Source organism: Kogia breviceps, chromosome 1 (genome assembly GCF_026419965.1).
Source record: "Kogia breviceps isolate mKogBre1 chromosome 1, mKogBre1 haplotype 1, whole genome shotgun sequence".
NCBI classification, from domain to species: Eukaryota; Metazoa; Chordata; class Mammalia; order Artiodactyla; family Physeteridae; genus Kogia; species Kogia breviceps.
Window position 1 is genome coordinate 133977988 of NC_081310.1, and position 23874 is coordinate 134001861.

At 38.6% G+C, this 23874-nt stretch overlaps 1 protein-coding gene across 3 annotated transcripts in view; it reads right to left on the minus strand.

Moving 5' to 3' along the window:
- Positions 1–952: 952 nt before the first annotated feature.
- GIPC2 (GIPC PDZ domain containing family member 2) overlaps positions 953–23874 on the minus strand; it is a 91532-nt gene continuing 68610 nt past the window's right edge. Inside the window, exon 6 of one of the 3 annotated variants that reach the window (XM_059075412.2) lies at positions 953–3920. In XM_059075412.2, coding sequence (XP_058931395.1) covers positions 3775–3920 — 146 coding nt within the window. In that variant the 3' untranslated portion in view covers positions 953–3774. Of the gene's footprint in view, positions 3921–20412; positions 20498–23874 lie in introns of those variants that run through there. The other 2 variants (XM_067044033.1, XM_067044030.1) reach the window with 2 other exon arrangements.

The following is a 23874-nucleotide window of genomic DNA, read 5'->3' on the forward strand; positions in this document are numbered from 1 at the left end:
ATGATTTTTATAAAAGAGAAAAAAAACTTTTCTTTATGAAAAAGTAGAATATTTTACCTGTATATAGTCAACACTATATGCATGGCACAAACAGTTCAAAATATAAAACGTTTACTTAAAACTATCTTTTGGAGTTTTTTTTAAAATTTTTCTTCCTATAGCTTGAAAATATCTATGGCTATATGTAAGTCTCATTGAGATGTAATGTCTCCAATGAAATAAAGGTGTCATACTCAACTTTTGCTCACCCTCCTAGCAGATAATAACCATGAATCATTTCTTAGAACTGGGTTTTCAGGTAATAGGTAGGAACAGGCTGTGCCAGTGGTACACGTCACAAACTTAGAAACATTTTATAACCATGATACATTAATCTAATATCTCTTTCAGTCTGTGTCAAGAAGATAATAAATGTGCATTTTACACAGAGCACTAATACCTGGGACTGTGAATTGAATAGCATCTCCTATCTCTCTCTATTCACTCACAGCTTGAGTAAAACACTCAATTGTCCTTTTAACCTATTATTTCCTCCAGAGTAACAGCATGCTATTGGTATCCATATGTTTTAGATGTATCACAGAGTGAAATGGTAATTATATGGTCACTCTTTTACATCTCTGGCAGATAACTGTACTCTATTTAGAAAAATCATTACTTTGAAAACAGCATTTGCAGGTGAAATTCATTTTGCTACTATGTTAGGAAGGCAATGATAACTGAAGGAACCAGGAAGGGGCTCTCTAGACTTGATGGAGGTCTAGCAACATGGACCCAAATAAAGTGCGCTTTACTTGGACAATGTCTATTTGTTAAAGTTATGGGGGAAAATACTGCAAATTAAACATCATTTGGAAAAATTATCTCTATTTAGCTAATTATCTGTCACATTATACTATTGTCTATAGCAGCCCCAAGCAGAGGTTAACTGATTACAGCTTTTATAGTTGAATTCTTTTTTTAAATTATTTATTTATTTTTGGCTGTGTTGGGTCTTCGTTGCTGCGCACGGGCTTTCTCTAGTTGCGGCGAGCGGGGGCTACTCTTGGTTGCGGTATGTGGGTTTCCCATCGCAGTGGCTTCTCTTGTGGAGCACGGGCTCTAGGCATGCAGGCTCAGTAGTTGTGGCGCACAGGCTTAGTTGCTCCGCAGCATGTGGGATCTTCCTGGACAAGGGCTCGAACCCATGTCCCCTGCATTGGCAAGTGGATTCTTAACCACTGCACCACCAGGGAAGCCCTATTAGTTGAATTCTTAAAGAGTTTCACATCATATAATTATATAATTGTATTTTTGAAATATCACAGAAACCCAAAACGTACCCATTTGTAGTCATCAGAATGTGTAGACCTGCTGGGAGCCAAGCTGTGTTCAAGACCCCATTGAACCCAACGTTCAATCATCCTTTGCATTCTTTCCACAAAGAAACAGAGTGTGCTCTTAGTGGCCACTGAAAGATGCTGTTTTGCATGAAAGGAAATCAAGAATAAAATAATCAAAATCTTACAAAGAATGAAACAATCATCCTCCACTTGCGGGGAAAAAAAAGTTCTTAGAGAACAAGAGAAAACAACAGAGGCCCTTCTGAAAATGTTTAGTGGTGCCAATAAAATGGCACAGTTTAAAAAAAAAGACTTTGTCTCATTGTAGCAGTAGAAGGGTAGCTCCCACTTGTAGACGGTGACATCTAAAAAGAAACCCTGTTCCTTTTGTGCACTGAGAGTTTTACCAAAAGGCACAACGTTCACAAAGAGATATATTTTCAGGAAAGAGAACAAAATGAAGAAACTTACTTTGTTATCAGTTTATCAGTAGAGGTAACAGAGAAAGACATTTCAAGAAAAAAAACTGTTAGTAGTGAAACACCTGTGCCCAGCTGACACCCTTTATGCTCATTTGATGCTAACAAGCAAGTTACAGTTGCAGCTGTACATGGCCGTCAGTACCTTACACATCAAAATTCTAGAAAGATCATGGTAACCACTTTGTGAATGAGATTCCACAAATCACAGGGAATTTGCACCAAGTGTCAGTGTTCATCCATATCCAAAAGAATCAGACAGCCGTCAATAATAAACAATGACTCACCATTTCAAATCTAACATCCAGTGCCAAAAAACTTATTTTTTACTTAAACCGAAATATTTCTGTGGGCCTCTTAAGTCATCCAATAACTTTCCTATCCTATGAGAAGTGATATTAAGAATTAGTATGTATTTGGGGACCTCTGAAAGTAATTCACTAAACAAGTAGCAACAAATTACTACAGCCTGGGCTGAATACTATTTCCAAATGATGGGCATGGCAATAAGACAATCCACATTCTATAAACCCCTTTTGTTACATGTTAATGACTGCAACCGTTTCTGTGCAGGTTTCAGATTAATGAGACAAAGAATACAGAGATTCATAGAATTAAATTTATGTGAAAAAGAGAGCGGAAAGCAGTAAAAGTGAAGTTGCACCAGAAAACAAGAGTTATCTAAGCATCAACCCAGCATGAAAAGGGAACTACTTCTGATTTCCTAGAATACACCCCTCACAGGTTATTATTTCTGATTATCAGGGCAGCATGCAGCATTTTCCATCTAACACTTTAGAAGAACGCTTGGTCACACCATGCTCTGCCTTATTAAATGATCTATGTTGAAACCATTCATTTCCATTTCTCTTACATCTGTAAAATGTCAAGTAAGAGTGATAAAACAGTCATTTACCCTCAATTTTCTCAATAATGTAAGGTTTCAGAGAGAGTGCATTAGAACTCTAAAATAATAAGCTAATATATTTTCTCAATTTTCCCTTCCTCCTGCATTTTCACTGGGGGGAAATCTACTGCTGATAGTATCTCCTTTTAAGTTCAGGAGGCTTAAAAGTGTTGCTCTTTAACCCCACAAAATGTTCTCAAACATAGTTATTTTCTGAGTAGACATCTTTCAAAAGAAAAGTTCTACAAAGACTATAAAAACTTTCCCTGGAATGCTTATAAATGGTAACATAACAGTAGGTATGGATGGTAAAGAAATATTGTTGTAAGAACTGCTAAAAAAAAAAAGAAAAATCAAATATAAGTGGTTTCTACCGTATCTGCCTCTTTTTTACCTTCTTCTACACGTGCAAATACATACACAACACAATAGATTTCAACAAGTTTAAGAAGCAAGGAAGCAATTACAAAGAAGCAAAAAATAAAAGTCAATCAATCCTTGTTTTACAAAGAGAGTAAGTAAGCCATAGACATCAACAAGCTATAGGAATCTTCCTCCCCTTATTCAGTGGATTTTTTTTTTAAATGTTTCTAGACCTCTAGTAGGCATAATTCGTATTTCATGTCCTGAACATATCCTATTCAAGCTAGTATAACAAAATGAAGATGCTATGAGGCAAATTATACTCCGATCCTCATTTTCACTGCATTAAGATTTTGCAAAAGAACTACAAAGCGATTGCAATCAACTACTTATACGTGGAAAACAAAACATGGCTGTCAATGGGGAACAAAATAACCTATCTAGAAATACTCTCTAAAACTAACTTTAAAAAGCTTTTAAATGAGTATTAAAATTGATCACGTTTTAGGTAATTTATCTTAACCATACTACATATGCAATTGCATTAAAAAGTGCCCAGAAATCAAAATTATATTTCAAAAGAATGTATTCATACACATAAAACAAGCCAGAGTCCGTAACAGTGTCTAAAAGCAGATTTTAACTTTTTTTTTTTTTAAGGAACAATGGTTCATTCCTCCAGAGACGATCATTCACATCATAATCATCCTCGTTTGGCATCACCAATGACTCCCCAAACATCAAAGACAAATTCATCTGGGAATGCAAAGTCTCCAAGGGTTTCATCAAGTGCCACAGCAAATTCATCTGGATTACCTTTGTCCTTTCCAGCTTCAAACATTGTAGTAGCTATCAAAAATAATGTTTAAAGATTAATGGTACATGAAACAGCATCAGAAGACTGAGAAAAATGACACCAAGGCAAAGTACTTTCTAAAAGTAACATGCATAAGTCTATTCCCACAGATATTCTAGAAGGAAATGCATGTCTATGTGCACCAAAATCCATGGGCAATAAGGTTCATAGGCAGTATTAGTCACAACAGCCCGAACCCAGGAAGACCCCAGTTATCTATCAGTAGGAAACTAAATAAACATAGTATAATCATACAATGAACTTATACACAGCAATGAAAATGAACAAACCACAGCTAATATACCAGAACATTCTCAAATCTCCCAAATGTGACATTAAGCAAAAGAAGCCAGACACAAAGGAATCATACTATATTATTCCATTTACATAAAGATTAAAAAACTGGCAAAACAAATTTATGGCTAAGTTGGGAAAGTGGTTACTTTTGGAGAGGAGGGAACAGGCAATAATTGGGAGAAAGCATAAAGAGGGCTTTTGAGTACTGGCAGAGTTTTATTTCTTGACTTGAGTGGCGGTTAAACAAGTGTTCACATGGTGAGAATTTTGTGTTGTATACTTATAACTTGTTCATTTTTCTGTATGCATGTGTATTTAGCATTAAAGAGTTTAAATAATAAAAGTCACTCATTCAAAACAATTTTTAATAAAAGGAACATGCATAGATATGTACTTCTAGTACAAATTAAAATGAGTTACTCTCTATCATTACACATCAAGGTAGCAAAGATGTTTTAAACAATCTGTCTTTAGCACCTGGTTTGCATCTTCTACCCCTGCCTTCTCCTCCTTCTTGGAGTCCATCAGGTGGGAGCCTCTGGTGTCCCTATGGGTGGAGCAAGGGCTCCTGTGGCTAAGCCTGACGGGAGACCCAGAGTACCTCCGCTCCCCACCTCTCCATAGCCACTAGCTTTCTCCATCCCCTCTGCCGCTCCCCACCCCCAACTATAAAAAAAGACAAAGGATAACCGTGTGCAACGGGGCAATCAAGCTAGGGAGAAGGGGAGGCAATCTGTCTCCTCGTGGAATCAAGGAAACTTTTTCTGAGCCCCTTTCCAGTTTGGGATAGAAAGTAAAGATGGTGCCCTTGTTCTGTTTTTCTAATAAGTTGCCTGGATCCCATATTTTATGTCTGGGGAACCAGCATCTTCAGGAGTACACATTCCCCTGGGACTTGTCTCTCCTGGCTGGGAGCCCATAAGGCTCAGCTGCTTTTTTTCTTAGCCCCCTCCCTATAAGCACTAGCTACCAGGAAGAGACAGTGTGGATGTGATTTGGGACTTGGGTGAAAAACCCCCAAGTAAAAGGGAAACACCAAAGCCCAGCCTCTTTTTCCCTCCAAAGTGAAGGTTAAACAAATCAAAGGTTGCATGATTTCTCTAAATGAGCCACATGGTCTGGCCTTTCCAGCTAAAATCCACTAGGGCTCTGGAGAGCATTTAAGAACTGCTCCTCACCTCAAACAGCTCAGTACTAACACAGGTAGGCTAGGGGGAAGGGAGGAGATGTGGCCAATAGAAGGGCACCACAATCAGAGCAGAAGTGGGATGTGGATGGGGTGACCTGGGGCAGGGGTCAAAGCCCTAGTTAAGGCGAGGAGGGCTTCCACATAGCTGGACAGGTTGGTGTAGGGTGGAGAGTCCAGGTGTGGTAAGGAGGGCATGGGGGTGGGGGAGAAGAGGACAGCAGCCACACTGATGAGAGATTACTTACATACAAGGGCATGCATCACATACATGTGTATACACTAAATAATGGGAACCACGTCTTGTCACTGTCAGAGAAAGATAAATAGGAAAAGGGAGAAAACTAGAATGATTGCTGCTAAATTAGAATTGTAGAGATCAGTGAAAAAAATTTTTTTTTCAAAAGAGAGATTAAAAACTTTAGAGGTAAAGACACAAACACAGAGCTTCCGTGGTGGCAGAGTGGTTAAGAATCCACCTGCCAATGCAGGGGACACAGGTTCAAGCCCTGGTCCAGGAAGATCTCACATGCTGCGGAGCAACTGAGCCCATGCACCACAACTACTAAGCCTGCGTACTGAGCTGCAACTACTGAAGCCCGCGCGCCTAGAGCCCGTGCTCCACAACAAGAGAAGCCACCGCAATGAGAAGCCCGCACACCACAATGAGGAGTAGCCCCCGCTCATCACAACTAGAGAAAGCCCACATGCAGCAACGAAGACCCAACGCAGCCAAAAATAAATAATAAAATAATAAAATAAAATAAAAAGACATGAATACACACATTCCTCAGTCCACTGTGGGGACCTTGGAGCAGTGACACCCCAATAGCAATGAGCACACAAAACACCCAGATCTTGGTTCCCAAATATCATTTTCCACTAAAACAAATCAGAGTTCCTCAGAGAAATGGCTGATTCCAGGGCTGGAGCAGGAAAAGTACAATATGAACTAAGAATAACTTCTGCCAGAAAGTAAGAAAGTCTCAAAAAAAAAAAAAAAAGGTGGGAATATATGAAAAGACATAGAAGTCAGAGTGGAATAATGCCCACTGACCCAATTAGGGACAATTTGAGTATCAGAATAAGTAGTGATGGTCATAGATTATAATCCTATTGAACAAAACAGCAAACCATGAATCCATAATGAAATGATTGGTTGATTGACAAATGGATGGATGAAAGGTTGGTTGGTTGATTCATGAGGAACAGGATATTTACATAGCTTCAAAATATCTCCTCACCAAATGCTTATTATGAAGAGAATAACTTTACAGTGGAGAAGCTTAGTAAATACAACCTAAACAAGTCATGAACATAAACAATATCATAAACAGAACAAATCAAAATCCCGTGCCTCCAGATAAGATGTAATGAAAAGAACACAGCACCACATTTGTGATATCTCTGCCAGAGGTGTAACCTGAATGTTATTATGAAAAAATAATCCCAAAATGAGGAACATTCTGCAAAATAATTGGTTTGTACCCTCCAAAAGGGTCAAGGTCATAAAAATCAGGAGTGGAAAATGCTCCAAATTGACACAAGTAAAAGTAACACATGATTTTGAACATGCTCTTTTGCTGGAATGGATATTAAGGCACTTGGTGAAACGAAAACAGGATATGATTAGATGTCAGTAATGTATCAATGTTGATTTTATGATTTGGATGGTTATATTAGGGTTACACAAGAGAATACCTTTGTTTATAGGAAATACACACTAAAGTATTTGGGGGCAATTGTATATCATTAATTTATTCTCAAATGGTTCAAGAGAAAAAAATTTTTACTGTATAACTTTTCCTAAGTTAGAGATTGCCTAAAAAATATATTTTAAGCAGTAAAAAGTGAGGAAAATTGAATCTCTTCATTATCATTTCCCTGTCTCCCACGTTGCCCCAGGCTTCAGCCATGACCCCAAAGCTTCTCCATTTACCATTAACCTAGAAGCAAACACTTCAAAAGGGAGGAAGGTCCAGCTGCAGCTGGACCTTCTTCTCCAGCCCAAGGGCCTGCCAAGTTTACTAAAACTTATATATATATATATATATATATATATATATGTATGTATTTAATGATATGCCAAGGCTGGCCAGGATATAGTGAAGCAAACACTCAAATATACTGGTGTGGACTTTGTAAATTTGGCTTTTGAAAAACAATTTGGCAACAAGTACCAATCTTTAAAAATGTTCACATCCTTTGATCTACTAATGTTTCCACTTCTGTGAATCTATACATTTTTTTTCCTCCCAGCTTTATTAAGATAAAATTGATACACATCACTGCATAATGATTTGACTTATATACATCATGAAATGATTACCACAATAAGTTTAGTGAACAACCAGCATCTCACAGACAACAAAAAATATTTTTTTCCTTGTAATGAGCTCTTAGAATTTACTCTTAACTTTCATATACACCATACAGCAGTGTTAGCTAAAGTCATCATGTGTACATTACATCCCTAGTACTTATTTATCTTATAACTGAAAGTTTGTATCTTTTGACCACCGTAATCCAATTCTCCTCCCTCTCACCCCCTACTTCTGGTAACCACAAATCTGATCTTTTTCTGTGAGTTGGTTTTTTGGTGTTCTGTTCTTAGATTCCACATATAAGTGAGATCATACTGTATTTGTCTTTCTCAGACTTATTTCACTTAGCATAATGCCCTCAAGTCTCATCCATGTTGTCACAAATGGCAGGGTTTCCTTTTTATGGCTGAATAATATTCCATTGTATATATATCTCAACTTCTGTATTTATTCATCTGCCAGTAGATACTTAGGTTATTTCCTAAGTCTCTTTTCTTAGGCTATTGTGAATATGCTGCTATGAACACAGGGGTGCAGATATCTCTTCAACATAGTGTCTTCTTTCCTTCACACAAGAGAATCTACACTCTTTCTTAAATCTTAAAAACAGAAAAGAATTTAGGAGAACATTTTTATTTTAAAAACACCTAAGATGCAGGATCATTTTTTTTATTTAATAAGATACAGGATCATTAAGTCACCTCTAGTATGATGAAATATTTGATGAAATATTTGATGAAATATTTTGAAGTAATTTAAAACAATGTTTATAACTGTAATAACTTGAGAAAATCTTTTTAATATTTACTGAAAAAGCAGTACATAAATTTTATACTACAATCACACTATGTTTTTACAAAAATCTCTACATAGGATGGGTAAAGGGAGAAGTGTATGTTAAAGCAATTATAATCAAATATTAACGGTAGAATCTAGGTGACAGGTATGAAGTACTAAGAAGTCTTTCAACCATAATAAAATCACCATAATAAAATATTAGGGAGAGAAACTTCTACACAGACAATGAAAGAAAATTTTAAATACAGTAGATACATTCAAATTGGAGGGAAAGTTTTTGTTTTGGTTTTTTAGCTAGGGCCTGTTCAATGCAGTAAAACTATGGCTGACTTACAAACTCCATGCCCTTGTGGGTACCAGCTATATTTTAGAAATTATTTCCTAAGCCACTGAGAAACACTCTAATGTCTATAAGTAATGCTTCTTTCAACAGCCATAGTATCATAGTCAAGAAAGGAGGAAAGAGGCCCTCAAAGCGCATTTCCACACAGTGAGTCAGAAACCAAGTGTTCAGGAAATGGGACTCTACTGATGTCCTGTGTCCCTCCTCTCCTTAGGTGGTCTTGCCTTAGAGGTCTTAGCCACAACCCCAGCTTAACCATGGCTTGCTGCAGAGAAGTCCCAAACCTTCACTTCCATCCCCGACTTCTCTCACGAGTTCCATTACCCCTTTCTGAATAAGAGGTGCACAAGTCTCCTAGCTTATATTCTGTTAGCATCTCAACCAGCATGTCCAGAAACCGAACATCATCTCCCCTTCCAAAAAAAACGCTACTCCTCTTCCCGTCGTCACCACTGTCATTAGTAGTGCAATCACTGTCCCTGTTACTTTCTCTTCTTGCCTGTGTACCAAACACTGCCTCCCCTTGATTCTACCCCTGTAACCTCTCTAGCCTTCATTTCACTCGCACTGCCACCATGCTATTTCCTTAATCTCCAAGTCTAGTCAGCGAACCATCTCCCATAGGTACATTAGATTTCTATTCCTAAAGCACAGCTCTGATCCTATTAGGTAATAAGACAAAAGGACCAGGAAGCTCCTTTCCACCTCTGAGACTGTCTGTGTCACTCACATATATGAAAATATTCCTTTGATCACCAACGCATATCTTAAAAACTCTAAACCCTGTCTGGCATTCTGATCCGAAGTACCCCTGGTTCCCATATGGCTTACTCCTGCGCTAACGCTGTACCCTTAGAAATCTGACAACTCAAAAAGCCATCTTTCCTTCTTCCTACCTTTGCCCAGGATAGCCTCCTCCTAATCACCAGCTCTACCATCAAAATCCTCTCTCTCCTTCAAGGCTCCTTCCTCCATGAAATCCTGTGTCCCCAACTGGGAGTGACATCTGCATTCCCTAAAGCCTTCTAACAGTGCCCTTCATACTTGAGTATGCAAACATATTGGCTGAGATCTCGGCAAAGTGCAGATTCTGGTTCAGTAGCTCTGCAGCAAAGCCTGAGATTCTGCATTTCCAACAGCCCCCAGGTAATGCCAGTCCCCAGACCACACTTTGAGGCATAAGGCCTTATGGTGCACACTTAACATTGTTCTGTGTTGTCATTATTTTCATCTACATATTGCCTCTATCAGAGAATAAGCTACCAAAAGATCTTAAATAGCTTACTCAGTCTTTTATGCCCAGGGAAAACTAGTTCAGTGTCTTATGTACAATAAATGCTGGTAGCTGGGTAGGTACAGAAAGAGTCCTTGTAATTACACTTAAATAATTTTTGTACCCGCACAGTTAGCATGCAAGAAAGTGAAGCCCAGAACTCTGATCCTGTAGCCAGGATGTGAAAGAAGAGCAGCCAAAACTTTTGCAAAAGTAGGACTCAAGTTCAGGATTTTCCTTAGACTACAATTCAAAATATATCTCATAGGGCCTACAGACAGCATTTACTGAGACAGTTACCTAAAGATCATACTGACATGAGGGTGATATACAATCTCTTTGAGGAAGAAATAAGATGCACACAAATAAAAGATATAAGAAAATCTACAGACCATTCAGAAGCAGAAATTAACAGTGCAGATAACTGATGCTCTTAAATGCTGGAGGAAAAGATGACCAGGATCAGTTGTTCACTAATGGACACTAAATCAAACAACCTCTCTCCCTCTCTCCCTCTCTCCCTCTTTCTCTCTCTCTCTCTCTCTCTCTCTCTCTCTCTCTCTCTCTCTCTCACACACACACACACACACACACACACACACACACACTCACCACATTGGCTGAAAGAAACAACTTGGTGCATATGTTTTGGCACCTCAGGAAGCTCAGCAGTACTGGCTAGCGCCCTGAGCCCAGCAACAACATATCCTGGACCTGGCCGACTCTGACTCGCAATCTCTGGTTTGGGTTCCTTAGTCACAAAATGAGAAAAATGATGGCTTAAGATGCTCAGAAAATAACCTTACAGTCCAAACTATATAATCTCACTCATGTTGGCACAGCAGAGAAGAAAATCTCCCATACACTAAACACAGCCCCAGAACTGCTCAGACCTCCTATATATTTCTACCTCTACTACACCACTACCATTATTACTGGCAATAATTGTTAATAATCACTGCTAAGAATAATAGCTATACTTATTATTTATGATGTGATAGAAACTTTATACATATTTAATTTAATGCCTTGACAACCCAGTAAGGTTGTTTTTTATCATACCCTTTTACAAAGATACAGAAATTATGATTCAAAGTTAAATAATTTGCCCAAGGGCTAAAGCTTCAAAAATGATATTAGGACTCCATACTCCCTGTGAATTCACTATTTTTGTGCCTCTTAACAGACATTCGGTCAATAAACATTTACCAAGGATTTACTCTGGGAGAGGCATTGTGGTAGGGGCTGGAATTAAAAACTGAGTAAATTATCTCCCTTCAAGGAAACACTGTTCTTGTAGAAGCAACAAAAGTACCCATTAGGCAGCTTCATAGTTATGCTGGAAATACTGTATGTAATACAGTGCTCCAAAGATCTTTCCAAAACCCATAATTTGCTTATGTATTTTAAAAGAAATTAAGAATGGAGCATACTCTGAACATGTTATGAATTGCTAACTCATAAAGTATAAACATAGATTTTAAATATTTTTTACAGGAGAAATAAATGGTATTATTTTATCCGTTTTGGTAAAAGATTGAATCTCTGATTTACGAGAAAAGCAGAAGAGGGCTTCCCTGGTGGCTCAGTGGTTAAGAATCCACCTGCCAATGCCAGGGACATGGGTTCAAGCCCTGGTCCGGGAAGATCCCACATGCCACAGAACAACTAAGCCCGTGCGCCACAACTACTGAGCCTGCGCTCTAGAGCCCATGAGCCACGACTACTGAGCCCACGTGCCACAGCTACTGAAACCCGTGCTCTCAGAGCCCGTGCTCCGCAACAAGAGAAGCCACGGCAATGAGAAGCCCGCACACCGCAAGGAAGAGTAGCCCCGCTCACCGCAACTAGAGAAAGTCCGTGCGCAGCAACAAAGACCCAACGCAGCCAAAAATAAGTAAATAAATAAATTTATGAAAAAAAAAGAGAAAAGCAAAAGAAACTTTAGCAAAATGAAATACTTGTTTTAAAGTTTTATTATATTAACATAGTGACAGCTACTAAAATGCTTTTAATATGTTAACTATAATAGATTTGCAATATGCTGCAATAATATTTAGCACCTGAATACAACCTCGCAAAAGATATTCCACTAAAATGTAGAATTGTTACACCACATATAGCAGCTAAGTGCTGACATCTAGTGGCCATACTGATAATATCTTTATGTTATTACCACTACTAAACAACTTTCACATCATTATTAATGACAAACTTATATTGGTGATACGGGTCAATCTGTATTTTCCACTAAGTTTTAAAATACTTATCCATAACTTTTAGCTATAAGATACTACTGAAGGTGAAAAATCTTGGTATCAAAGTCCCAGAATTAAATCTCAGTCCTTGTTAGCTGACTGGACAAGTTACCAAACATCTCTGAATCTGTTCTCAAATCTATAAAATGGCACATAGCAGGGTTTAGATAAAGGTTAGTGACCACCATTAGTTAAGTTAACCATTAAATCTGTAACTGTACCTCTTTCTATGTAAAGTCTTTAACACCTACTTTCCCTAAGACTTTTCATAAATGTCGACCCATTTCAAGCAACTCACACATTAGTCAAACATCAAAAAATACAGGCAATACAGAATATTTAAGAAAAATCTATTTCCAAAATTTCATTGGCTTTATCTGAGAAGGATGACTTTCCATAGTGTTCACTGTTTTGAATTCAGTGAAAAAAGAAATCATCCTAGGAAAAAATGTAATTATCTCTAAATAACATTATCATATACATTTAAAAGACCTATAAAAGATTTTACAGGAAAACATTACTGAGAAACTATCACTCAAATTTCCTTTCCACATACTTCTGGATCTCTCTTCTTATTTTAAGGATTTTCATTTTTACTTTTATAATGATAAACTTCATTAGCAATAACATTAATTTTTTAACATCTTTATTGGAGTATAATTGCTTTACAATGTTGTGTTCGTTTCTGCTGTATAACAAAGTGAATAGCTATATGTATACATATATCCCCATATCCCCTCCCTCTTGCATCTCCCTCCCACCCTCCTTATCCCACCCCTCTAGGTGGTCACAAAGCACCAAGCTGATCTCCCTGTGCTGTGCAGCTGCTTCCCACTAGCTATCTATTTTACATTTGGTAGTGTATATATGTCCATGCCACTCTCTCACTTCGTCCCAGCTTACCCTTCCCCCTCCCCATGCCCTCAGGTCCATTCTCTATGTCTGCATCTTTATTCCTGTCCTGCCCCTAGGTTCTTCAGACCTTTTTCTTTTTTTTCTTAAGATTCCATACATATGTGTTAGCATACGGTATTTTCTCTTTCTGGCTTAACTTCACTCTGTATGACAAACTCTAGGTCCATCCACCTCACTACAAATAACTCAATTTCATTTATTTTTATGGCTGAGTAATATTCCATTGTATATATGTGCCACATCTTCTTTATCTATTCATCTGTTGATGAACATTTAGGTTGCTTCCACGTACCACCTATTCTAAATAGTGCTGCAATGAACATTGTGGTACATGACTCTTTTTGAATTATGGTTTTCTCAGGGTATATGCCCAGTAGTGGGATTGCTGGGTCATATGGCAGTTATATTTTTAGTTTTTTAAGGAATCTCCATACTGTTCTCCATAGTGACTGTATCAATTTACATTCCCACCAACAGTGCAAGAGGATTCCCTTTTCTCCACACCCTCTCCAGCAGTTATTGTTTGTAGATTTTTTCATGATGGCTATTCTGACTGGTGTGAGGTGATACCTTAATTGTAGTTTTGATTTGCATTTCTCTAATGATTAGTGATGTTGAGCATCCTTTCATGTGTTTGTTGGCAATCTGTATATCTTCTTTGGAGCAATGTCTACTTACGTCTTCTGCCCATTTTCTGATTGGTTTGTTTGTCTCTTTGATATTGAGCCACATGAGCTGCTTGTATATTTTGGAGATTAATCCTTTGTCAGTTGCTTCATTTGCAAGTATTTTCTCCCATTCTGAGGGATGTCTTTTCGTCTTGCTCATAGTTTCCTTGGCTGTGCAAAAGCCTTTAAGTTTCATTAGCTCCCATTTGTTTATTTCTGTTTTTATTTCCATTTCTCTAGGAGGTGGGTCAAAAAGTATCTTGCTGTGACTTATGTCATAGAGCATTCTGCCTACGTTTTCCTCTAAGAGTTTTATAGTGTCTGGCCTTAAATTTAGGTCTTTAATCCATTTTGAGTTTATTTTTGTGTATGGTGTTATGGAGGGTTCTAATCTCATTCTTTTACATGTACCTGTCCAGTTTCCCCAGCACCATTTAAGAGGCTGTCTTTTCTCTGTTGTATATTCTTGCCTCCTTTATCAAAAATAAGGTGACCATATGTGTGTGGGTTTATCTCTGGGCTTTCTATCCTATTCCATTGATCTATATTTCTGTTTCTGTGCTAGTACCATACTGTCTTGATTACTGTAGCTTTGTAGTATAGTCTGAAGTCAGGGAGCCTGATTCCTCCAGCTCCGTTTTTCATTCTCAAGATTGCTTTGGCTATTTGGGGTCTTCTGTGTTTCCATACAAATTCTGAAAATTTTTGTTCTAGTTCTGTGAAAAATGCCACTGGTACTTTGATAGGGATTGAATTCAGTCTGTAGACTGCTTTGGGTAGTATAGTCATTTTCACAATGTTGATTCTTCCAATCCAAGAACATGGTAAATCCCTCCATCTGTTTGTATCATCTTTAATTTCTTTCATCAGTGTCTTGTAGTTTTCTGAATACAGGTCTTTTGTCTCCGTAGGTAGGTTTATTGCTAGGTATTTTATTCTTTTTGTTGCAGTGGTAAATGGGAGAGTTTTCTTAATTTCTCTTTCAGATTTTTCATCATTAGTGTATAGGATGCATGAGATTTCTCTGCATTAATTCTGTATCCTGATACTTTACCAAATTATTAGCTCTAGTAGTTTTCTGGTAGCATCTTTAGGATTCTCTATGTATAGTATCGTGTCATCTTCAAACATTGACAGCTTTAATTCTTTTCTGATTTGGATTCCTTTTATTTCTTTTTCTTTTCTGATTGCGGTGGCTAAAACTTCCAAAACTATGTTGAATAACAGTGGTGAGAGTGGGCAACCTTGTCTTCTTCCTGATTTTAGAGGAAATGGTTTCAGGTTTTCCCCACTGAGAACGATGTTGCCTGTGGGTTTCTCATATATGGTCTTTATTATGTTGAGGTAAGTTCCCTCTATGCCCACTTTCTGGAGGGTTTTTATCATAAATGGCTGTTGAATTTTCTCAAAAGCTTTTTCTGTATCTATTGAGATGATTATACGGTTTTTATCCTTCAGTTGCTTAATATGGTATATCACATTGATTGATTTGGGTATATTGAAGAATCCTTGCATTCCTGGGATTAAACCCCACTTGATCATAGTGTATGATCTTTTTAATGTGCTGTTGGATTCTGTTTGCTAGTATTTTGTTGAGGAGTTTTGCATCTATATTCATCAGTGATATTGGCCTGTAATTTTCTTTCTTTGTGACATCTTTGTCTGGTTTTGGTATCAGGGTGATGGTAGCCTCATAGAATGAGTTTGGGGGTGTTCCTCCCTCTGCTAAATTTTGGAAGAGTTTGAGAAAGATAGGTGTTAGCTCTTCTCTAAATTTTTGAAAGAATTTGCCTGTGAAGCCATCTGGTCCTGGCCTTTTGTATGTTGGAAGAATTTTAATCACAGTTTCAATTTCAGTGCTTGTGATTGGTCTGTTTACATTTTCTATTTCTTCTTGGTTCAGTCTCAGAACGTTGTGCTTTTCTAAGAATTTGTCCATTTCTTCCAGGTTGCCCATTTTATTGGCATATAGCTGCTTGTAGTAATCCCTCATGATTCTTTGTATTTCAGCAGTGTCAGTTGTTACTTCTCATTTTTCTTTTCTAATTCTGTTGATTTGAGTCTTCTCCCTTTTTTTCTTGATGAGTCTGGCTAATGGTTTATCAATTTTGTTTATCTTCTCAAACAACCAGCTTTTAGCTTTATTGATCTTTGCTATTGTTTCCTTCATTTCTTTTTCATTTATTTCTGATCTGATCTTTATGATTTCTTTCCTTCTGCTAACTTTGGGGTATTTTTGTTCTTATTTCTCTAATTGTTTTAGGTGTAAGATTAGGTTGTTTATTTGAGATATTCCTTGAGGTAGGATTGTATTGCTATAAACTTCCCTTTTAGAACTGCTTTTGTTACATCCCATAGGTTTTGGGTCATTGTGTTTTCATTGAAATTTTTTCAGGTATTTTTTTATTTCCTCTTTGATATCTTCAGTGACCTTTTGTTTATTTAGTAGCGTATTGTTTAGCCTCCATGTGTTTGTATTTTTTTACAGTTTTTTCCTGTAATTGATGTCTAGTCTCATAGCATTGTGGTCAGAAAAGATACTTGATACAATTTCAATTTTCTTAAATTTATCAAGGCTTGATTTGTGACCCAAGATATGATCTATCCTGGAGACAGTTCCATGAGCACTTGAGAAGAAAGTGTATTCTGTTGTTTTTGGATGGAATGTCCTACCAATATCAATTAAGTCCATCTTCTTTAATATGTCATTTAAAGCTTGTGTTTCCTTATTTATTTTCCTTTTGGATGATCTGTCCATTGGTGAAAGTGGAGTGTTAAAGTCCCCTACTATGACTGTGTTACTGTCAATTTCCCCTTTTATGGCTGTTAGCATTTGTCTTATGTATTCAGGTGCTCCTATGTTGGATGTGTAAATATTTACAACTTTTATATCTTCTTCTTGGATTGATCCCTTGATCATTATGTAGTGTCCTTCTTTGTCTCTTGTAACAGTCTTTGTTTTAAAGTCTATTTTGTCTGATATGAGAATTGCTACTCCAGGTTTCTTCTGATTTCCATTTGCATGGAATATCTTTTTCCATCCCCTCACTTTCAGTCTGTATGTGTCCCTGGGTCTGAAGTGGGTCTCTTGTAGACAGCATATATATGGGTCTTGTTTTTATATCCATTCAGCCAGTCTATGTCTTTTGGCTGGAGCATTTAATCCATTCACATTTAAGGTAATTATCAATATGTATGTTCCTATTACCCTTTTGTTCATTGTTTTGGGTTTGTTTTTGTAGGTCTTTTCCTTCTCTTGTGCTTCCCGCCTAGAGAAGTCCCTTTATCATTTGTTGTATAACTGGTTTCTTGGTGCTGAAGTCTCTTAGCTTTTGCTTGTCTGTAAAGGTCTTAATTTCTCCGTTGAATCTGAATTAGATCCTTGCTGGGTAGAGTAATCTTGGGTGTAGGTTTTTCCCTTTCATCACTTTACATATGTCCTGCTACTTCCTTCTGGCTTGCAGAGATATTGCTGAAAGATCAACTGTTAACCTTATGGGGACTCCCTTGTATGTTATTTGCTGCTTTTCCTTTGTTGCATTTAATATTTTTCTTTGTATTTAATTTTTGGTAGTTTGATTAATATGTGTCTTGGCATGTTTCTCCTTGGATTTATCCTGTATGAGACTCTCTGCACTTCCTGGACTTGATTTACTATTTCCTTTCCCATGTTAGGGAAGTTTTCAACTATAATCTCTACAAATATTTTCTCAGACCCTTTCTTTTCCTCTTCTTCTGTGACCCCTATAATTCGAATGTTGGTGCATTTAATGTTTTCCCACAAGTCTCTGAGACTCTCCTCAATTCTTTTCATTCTTTTTTCTTTATTCTGCTCTGCAGTAGTTATTTCCAGTATTTTATATTCCAGGTCACTTATCCATTCTTCTGCCTCAGTTATTCTGCTATTGATTCCTTCTAGTGAATTTTTAATTTCATTTATTGTGTTGTTCATCACTGTTCATTTGCTTTTTAGTTCTTCTAAGTCCTTGTTAAACGTTTCTTGTATTTTCTCCATTCTATTTCCAAGATTTTGGATCATCTTTACTATCATTACTCTGAATTCTTTTTCAGGTAAACTGCGTATTTCCTCTTCATTTGTTTGGTTTGGTGGGTTTTTACCTTGCTCCTTCTTCTGATGCATATTCCTCTCTCTTCCCATTTTGCTTACCTTACTGTGTTTGGGTATCCTTTTCACAGGCTGCAGGATCGTAGTTCCCATTGTTTTTGGTGTCTGCCCCCAGTGGGTAAGGTTGGTTCAGTGGCTTGTGTAGGCTTACTGATGGAGGGACTGGTGCCTGTATTCTGGTGGGTGGGGCTGGATCTTGTCTTTCTTTTGGGCAGGGTTGCGTCCAGTGGTGTGTTTTGGGTGTCTTGAACTTAGTATGATTTTAGGTAGCCTCTCTGCTAATGGGTGGGGTTGTGTTGCTGTCTTGCTAGTTGTTTGGCATGGGGCATCCAGCACTGGAGCTTGCTGGCCGTTGGTGGAATTAGGTTTTAGTGTTGAGAAGGAGATCTCTGGGAGAGCTCTCGCTGACTGATATTATGTGGGGCCGGGAGGTCTCTGGTTGTCCAGTGTCCTCAACTCGGCTCTCCCATCTTACCGGCTCAGGCCTGACACCAGGCCGGAGCACCAAGACCCTGTCAGCCACATGGCTCAGAAGAAAGGGAGAAAAAAAGAAAGAAAGAAAATAAAAATAAAATGAAATAATTAAGATTAAACAATTAAAATAGGGGCTTCCCTGGTGGCACCGTGGTTGAGAATCTGCCTGCTAATGCAGGGGACATGGGTTTGAGCCCTGGTCTGGGAGGATCCCACATGCCACGGAGCTACTAGGCCCTTGAGCCACAACTACTGAGCCTGCATGTCTGGAGCCTGTGCTCCGCAACAAGAGAGGCTGCGATAGTGAGAGGCCCACGCACTGCGATGAAGAGTGGCCCCCACTTGCCACAACTAGAGAAAGTCCTCGCACAGAAACGAAGACCCAACACAGCATAAATAAATTTATTAACTCCTACCCCCAACATCTTCTTTAAAAAAAAAAAAATTAACATAAAAAATTTTTTAAGTAATTAAAGAAAGATGAGAGCAACCAAACAAATAAACAAATCCACCAATGATAACAAGTGCCAAAAACTATACTAAGATAAACATAAAAATCAGAAACAAGTCAGTCACAGACAGCAAATCCCAAGTCTACAGCTGCTCCCAAAGTCCACCGCTTCAGTTTTGGGTTGATTCATTGTCTATTCAGGTATTCCACAGATGCAGGGTACCTCAAGTTGACTTTGGCAATTTAATCCACTGCTCCTGATGCTGCATGGAGAAATTTCCCTTTCTCTTCTTTGTTCACAGATCCTGGAGTTCAGCTTTGGTTTTGGCCCCACCTCTGCATGTAGGTCACCCTCAGGCTTCTGTTTCCACACAGATAGGAGGGGGTTAAAGAAGCGGCTGATTAGAAGTCTCTGGTTCACTCAGGCCGGGGGGAGGGAGGGGTACAGTAGTTATAATTGGAATGCAGGGCAAGCCTGTGGCAAGGCCACCATGATGTTGCAACAGCCTGAGGTGCACTCTGTGTTCTCCCAGGGAAGTTGTCCCTGGATCACAGGACCCTGGCAGTGGCGGGCTGCACACACCCCCGAGGTGGTGTAGATAGTGACCTGTGTTTGCACATAGGATTCTTGGCAGCTGCAGCAGCAGCCTTAGTGTTTCATGCCCGTCTCTGTGGTCCGCACTGATAGCCGTGGCTCATGCCCATCTCTGGAGCTCATTTAGGCAGTACTCTGCCTTCTGCGGGCAGACAGGGAAGGAATCCTCTCTCCTCGCACACCCTGAAACAATGGTCTCTTGCCTCTTAGGCAGGTCCAGACTTTTTCCCAGACTCCCTTCCTGCTAGCTATGGTGCACTAGCCCCCTTCACGCTGTGTTCATGCAGCCAACCCCAGTCCTCTCCCTGGGATCTGACCTCCAGAGCTCGAGCCTCAGCTCCCAGCCCCCACCCACCCCAGTGTGTAAGCAGACAAGCCTCTCAGGCTGGTGAGTGCTGGTCAGCACTGATCCTCTGTGCAGGAATCTCTCTGCTTTGCCCTCTGCACCCCTGTTGCTGTGCTCTTCTCCGTGGCTCCAAAGCTTCCCCCCCACCCACCACCCCCCGTCTCCATCAGTGAAGGGGCTTCCTAGTGTGTGGAAATATTTCCTCTTCACAGCTCCCTCCCAGAGTTGCAGGTCCCATCCCTATTCTTCTGTTTCTGTTTTTTCTTTTTTCTTTTGCCCTACCCAGGTACGTGGGGAGTTTCTTGCCTTTTGGGAAGTCTGAAGTATTCTGCCAGCATTCAGTAGGTGTTCTGTAGGAGTTGTTCCACATGCAGATGTATTTTTGATGTATTTTTGGGGAGGAAGGTGATCTCCAAGTCTTACACCTCTGTCATCTTGAAGGTCCCCCCACCTCTGGATCTCTTTATAAATTAGAAATTCTAAAATTCTGAAGTTGCTGGGATGATCTCCAAACTCCTAAGTTGGTATCATCAGAAAATAGTGTAGTTCCGTATGCAATTTATACAATGGCCTTAAATATTCATGAAGAAACTTATATGACACAACTTTCCTTTAAGTTAGGTCAATACCATCTAGGGTCTTACAGGACTCAAAATCTTCCAGAAACCATTTTCCCCCATGCGTAACATTCCAAGGCAAGCCACGTTGGCTGGCATTGGCTTGTTGTGAAATAGTTCACAACTTTACAACCAAATGAAGCACTATCCCCCTCAGAGTTACTTCTACATAAACCCATTTGAATTGTTTTCCATTTTCAAATGGTAAATACATCCCAATTCTTTTTTGTGGATAGTGTTTTGGGTTAAAACTTACTTTTTAAGTTTTCTAACAAAAACATATTAACTCAAAAATAACATGATATCAATGTAATTTGCATTAAGACAACATTTCTGAAAGCTAAGAAATGCTTGGAATACAAACAAGTAAATATATTCATTTGTCTGTTGAATCAGTGTCATATTTGTGAGTCATATTTCATGCTAATCAGATCTGAATAATGAGAGAAATTCCTAACTCAACAATGGTTCACATTCTCAAAATAATTACTTTCCTTAAACTTTACCTCCCTAGGTGACTAATCACATTGCTAATCATGTATAATAAAGATTTTTATGCCATTGGAGGAATTTGATTAATTAACTTTATAAAGGGATTACTAGTTAATTTACAAGGAATTTGTGAGGAAGGCTTAGTGCTCTGAATTTGTCAGAGTGAAAGAAAATTGACCTTTAAAGAACTTTCTTGGGCTTCCCTGGTGTCGCAGTGGTTAAGAATCCGCCTGCCAATGCAGGGCACACAGGTTCGAGCCCTGGTCCAGGAAGATCCCACATGCCGCGAAGGAACTAAGCCCATGCGCCACAACTACTGAGCCTGTGCCCTAGAGCCCAACCAAGAGCCACAACTACTGAAGCCCGCGTGCCACAACTACTGAAGCCTGCACGCCTAGAGCCTGTGCCCCGCAATGAGAGAAGCCATCGCATTGAGAAGTCTGCACACCACAATGAAGAGTAGCCCCCCACTCGCCACAACTAGAAAAAGCCCACACGCAGCAACAAAAACCCAATGAAGCCAAAAAAATTAATAAATAAATCTATAAAATAGAACTTTCTTAATTCATTTATAATTACTTGTACCATTGCCCAACACTCTTCCCTGTATATTTGTATATTTTAATAGCAAAAGATTTATTATTAAATATGATTTATTTAATTATGCCCAATTTATACTTAAGTAGCTATAAGACCTATGCCCAAAATTAAGTTCTAAAGTTGAGCACTGCTTTAAGTTCTCACCTCTGAAAAGTATGATTCTCCTAAAACTCAAGATTCAGCAACTGATACCCTAGTTCCTGAATCTTATAATATTTTTACAGTATACAATTTTTTAAATTCTCAATTAAATAGAGATATTTCATATTACTTTCCTAACACATACTACCTGAGTTTAAGAGCACTACCATCTCTAAATCCCCTTTACTCTCATTTGCAAGTTCATTTGCATAACTGTCACAGGCCCACATCATTTATGCAAATCTCTCTGTTTTTCCAAATACAAACAGGTTGGGAGAAACATTTTAAAACACTTGCTTTCTATATAGGATCATCTCAGCTTTAACTTCGTGTCGTGTGTAGCAAGAATCTATTATATGCAAATTTTTTATTTCTCTAAAAGGAGCTAGAAGAGTATCACTTTTTTCAATTACAGACATCATCTGCACAGCCAACATAAAAATTTTATTTTTAAAGTTCAGATAGGCTAGAAAAAAATAAGAATAAACTCTATAAGGAAAAAGGAAGATGAGTAGAAGTAGAAAAGGAAGAATGAGTTTTAAATACTTCTAGCTAATGTAAAGTAAAATATTTTCCCTGGTAGCAAGTAAACAAAACAGTCCCAGTCTTTGACTTTAAAAAATTTATTAAGTGCCTGATACAAATTCACCCATGCCCCCACACACAGATGCATGCAGGCACACACCCCACCACTAACATGCTCATTCACTCTTTCCCCACCCAGCATCCACCTGCTCTTCTTAAGGGAACATTTATCATCTTGCTTCTGCACTGGAGGGACCAGGCCCTTCACAGTCTCAGCCCTTGTATTTCAGAGTCACTCTCTGTTGCATAGGTAGAGCATTTGACCCAGATCTAAACACCTCCCTGTCCTCTGTGACTAGTTCACTTGAGACAATTAGAGACGATCCTGAGCATTTTGTTTGAATGACTTGGAAAAGGCCCTCCCTCCTCTCTCCCACTGTGCTTGCCACCAAGAAGATGTAGAGGGTGGAGCCATGGCTGTCATTTGGGGTCTATGAGGGAGGACCTGAAGCTGCCAGGGGATACCATGGGGACCTGAAATAAAGCCAGAATTGAGAGAAGAGAAACCACATCCTGATGACAGTGTGAGAGCTCCAGATCTACCCATTTTTGAAGCCAAGATCTACCTCTAGAATTTTCAGCTATAAGAACCAGAACGTTTCCCTGGCTTAACATTCCCTTAAGCCAGTTGGAATTAGATTTGTTGAGTTTTGTTTTGTTTCATTTGCAATTGATAGAGTCTTAACTGAGAGATCAAGATACTGACATCCTAATGATGATATAAGAAATACACACAGGGCTTCCCTGGTGGCGCAGTGGTTAAGAATCCACCTGCTAATGCAGGGGACATGGGTTCGAACCCTGGTCCAGGAAGATCCCACATGCTGTGGAGCAACTAAGCCCATGCGCCACAACTACTGAGGCTGTGTTCTAGAGCCCGTGAGCCACAACTACTGAAGACCGCACACCTAGAGCCCATGCTCCGCAACAAGAGAAGCCACCACAATGAGACACCTGCACACTGCAACGAAGAGTAGCCCTGCTCACTGCAACTAGAGAAAGCTCGCGTGCAGCAACAAAGACCCAACGTACCCAAAAATAAAATAAATAAAAATTTTTTTAAATAAAATAAAATTAAGAAATACACAGAAATTCAACTGCTCAAATGCCCTTGTTCATCACATGCCAAGTGTGCCTGCTTTTTTCATATTTGATTCATTGTTCACAAGGTTTCAGTAATCTTATTAAATGGGGCACAACTTTAATATTGTAATAAATACACAATTTGTCCATTAAATCTGATGTATTAAGTACCTTTCATATGTATCATTTACAAAATTTTTTCATATATATTTTAATATTTGTATATATTATGAAATCATCACCACAGTAAGTCTAGTTAACATCTATCATCATATATACTTTTTAAATCCATAAAACTGCTTATGTATGAAATATTATTTATAGGTTAAAAACTGAAGTTTAAAACGGCCTATACAACTCAATACCAAACAAACA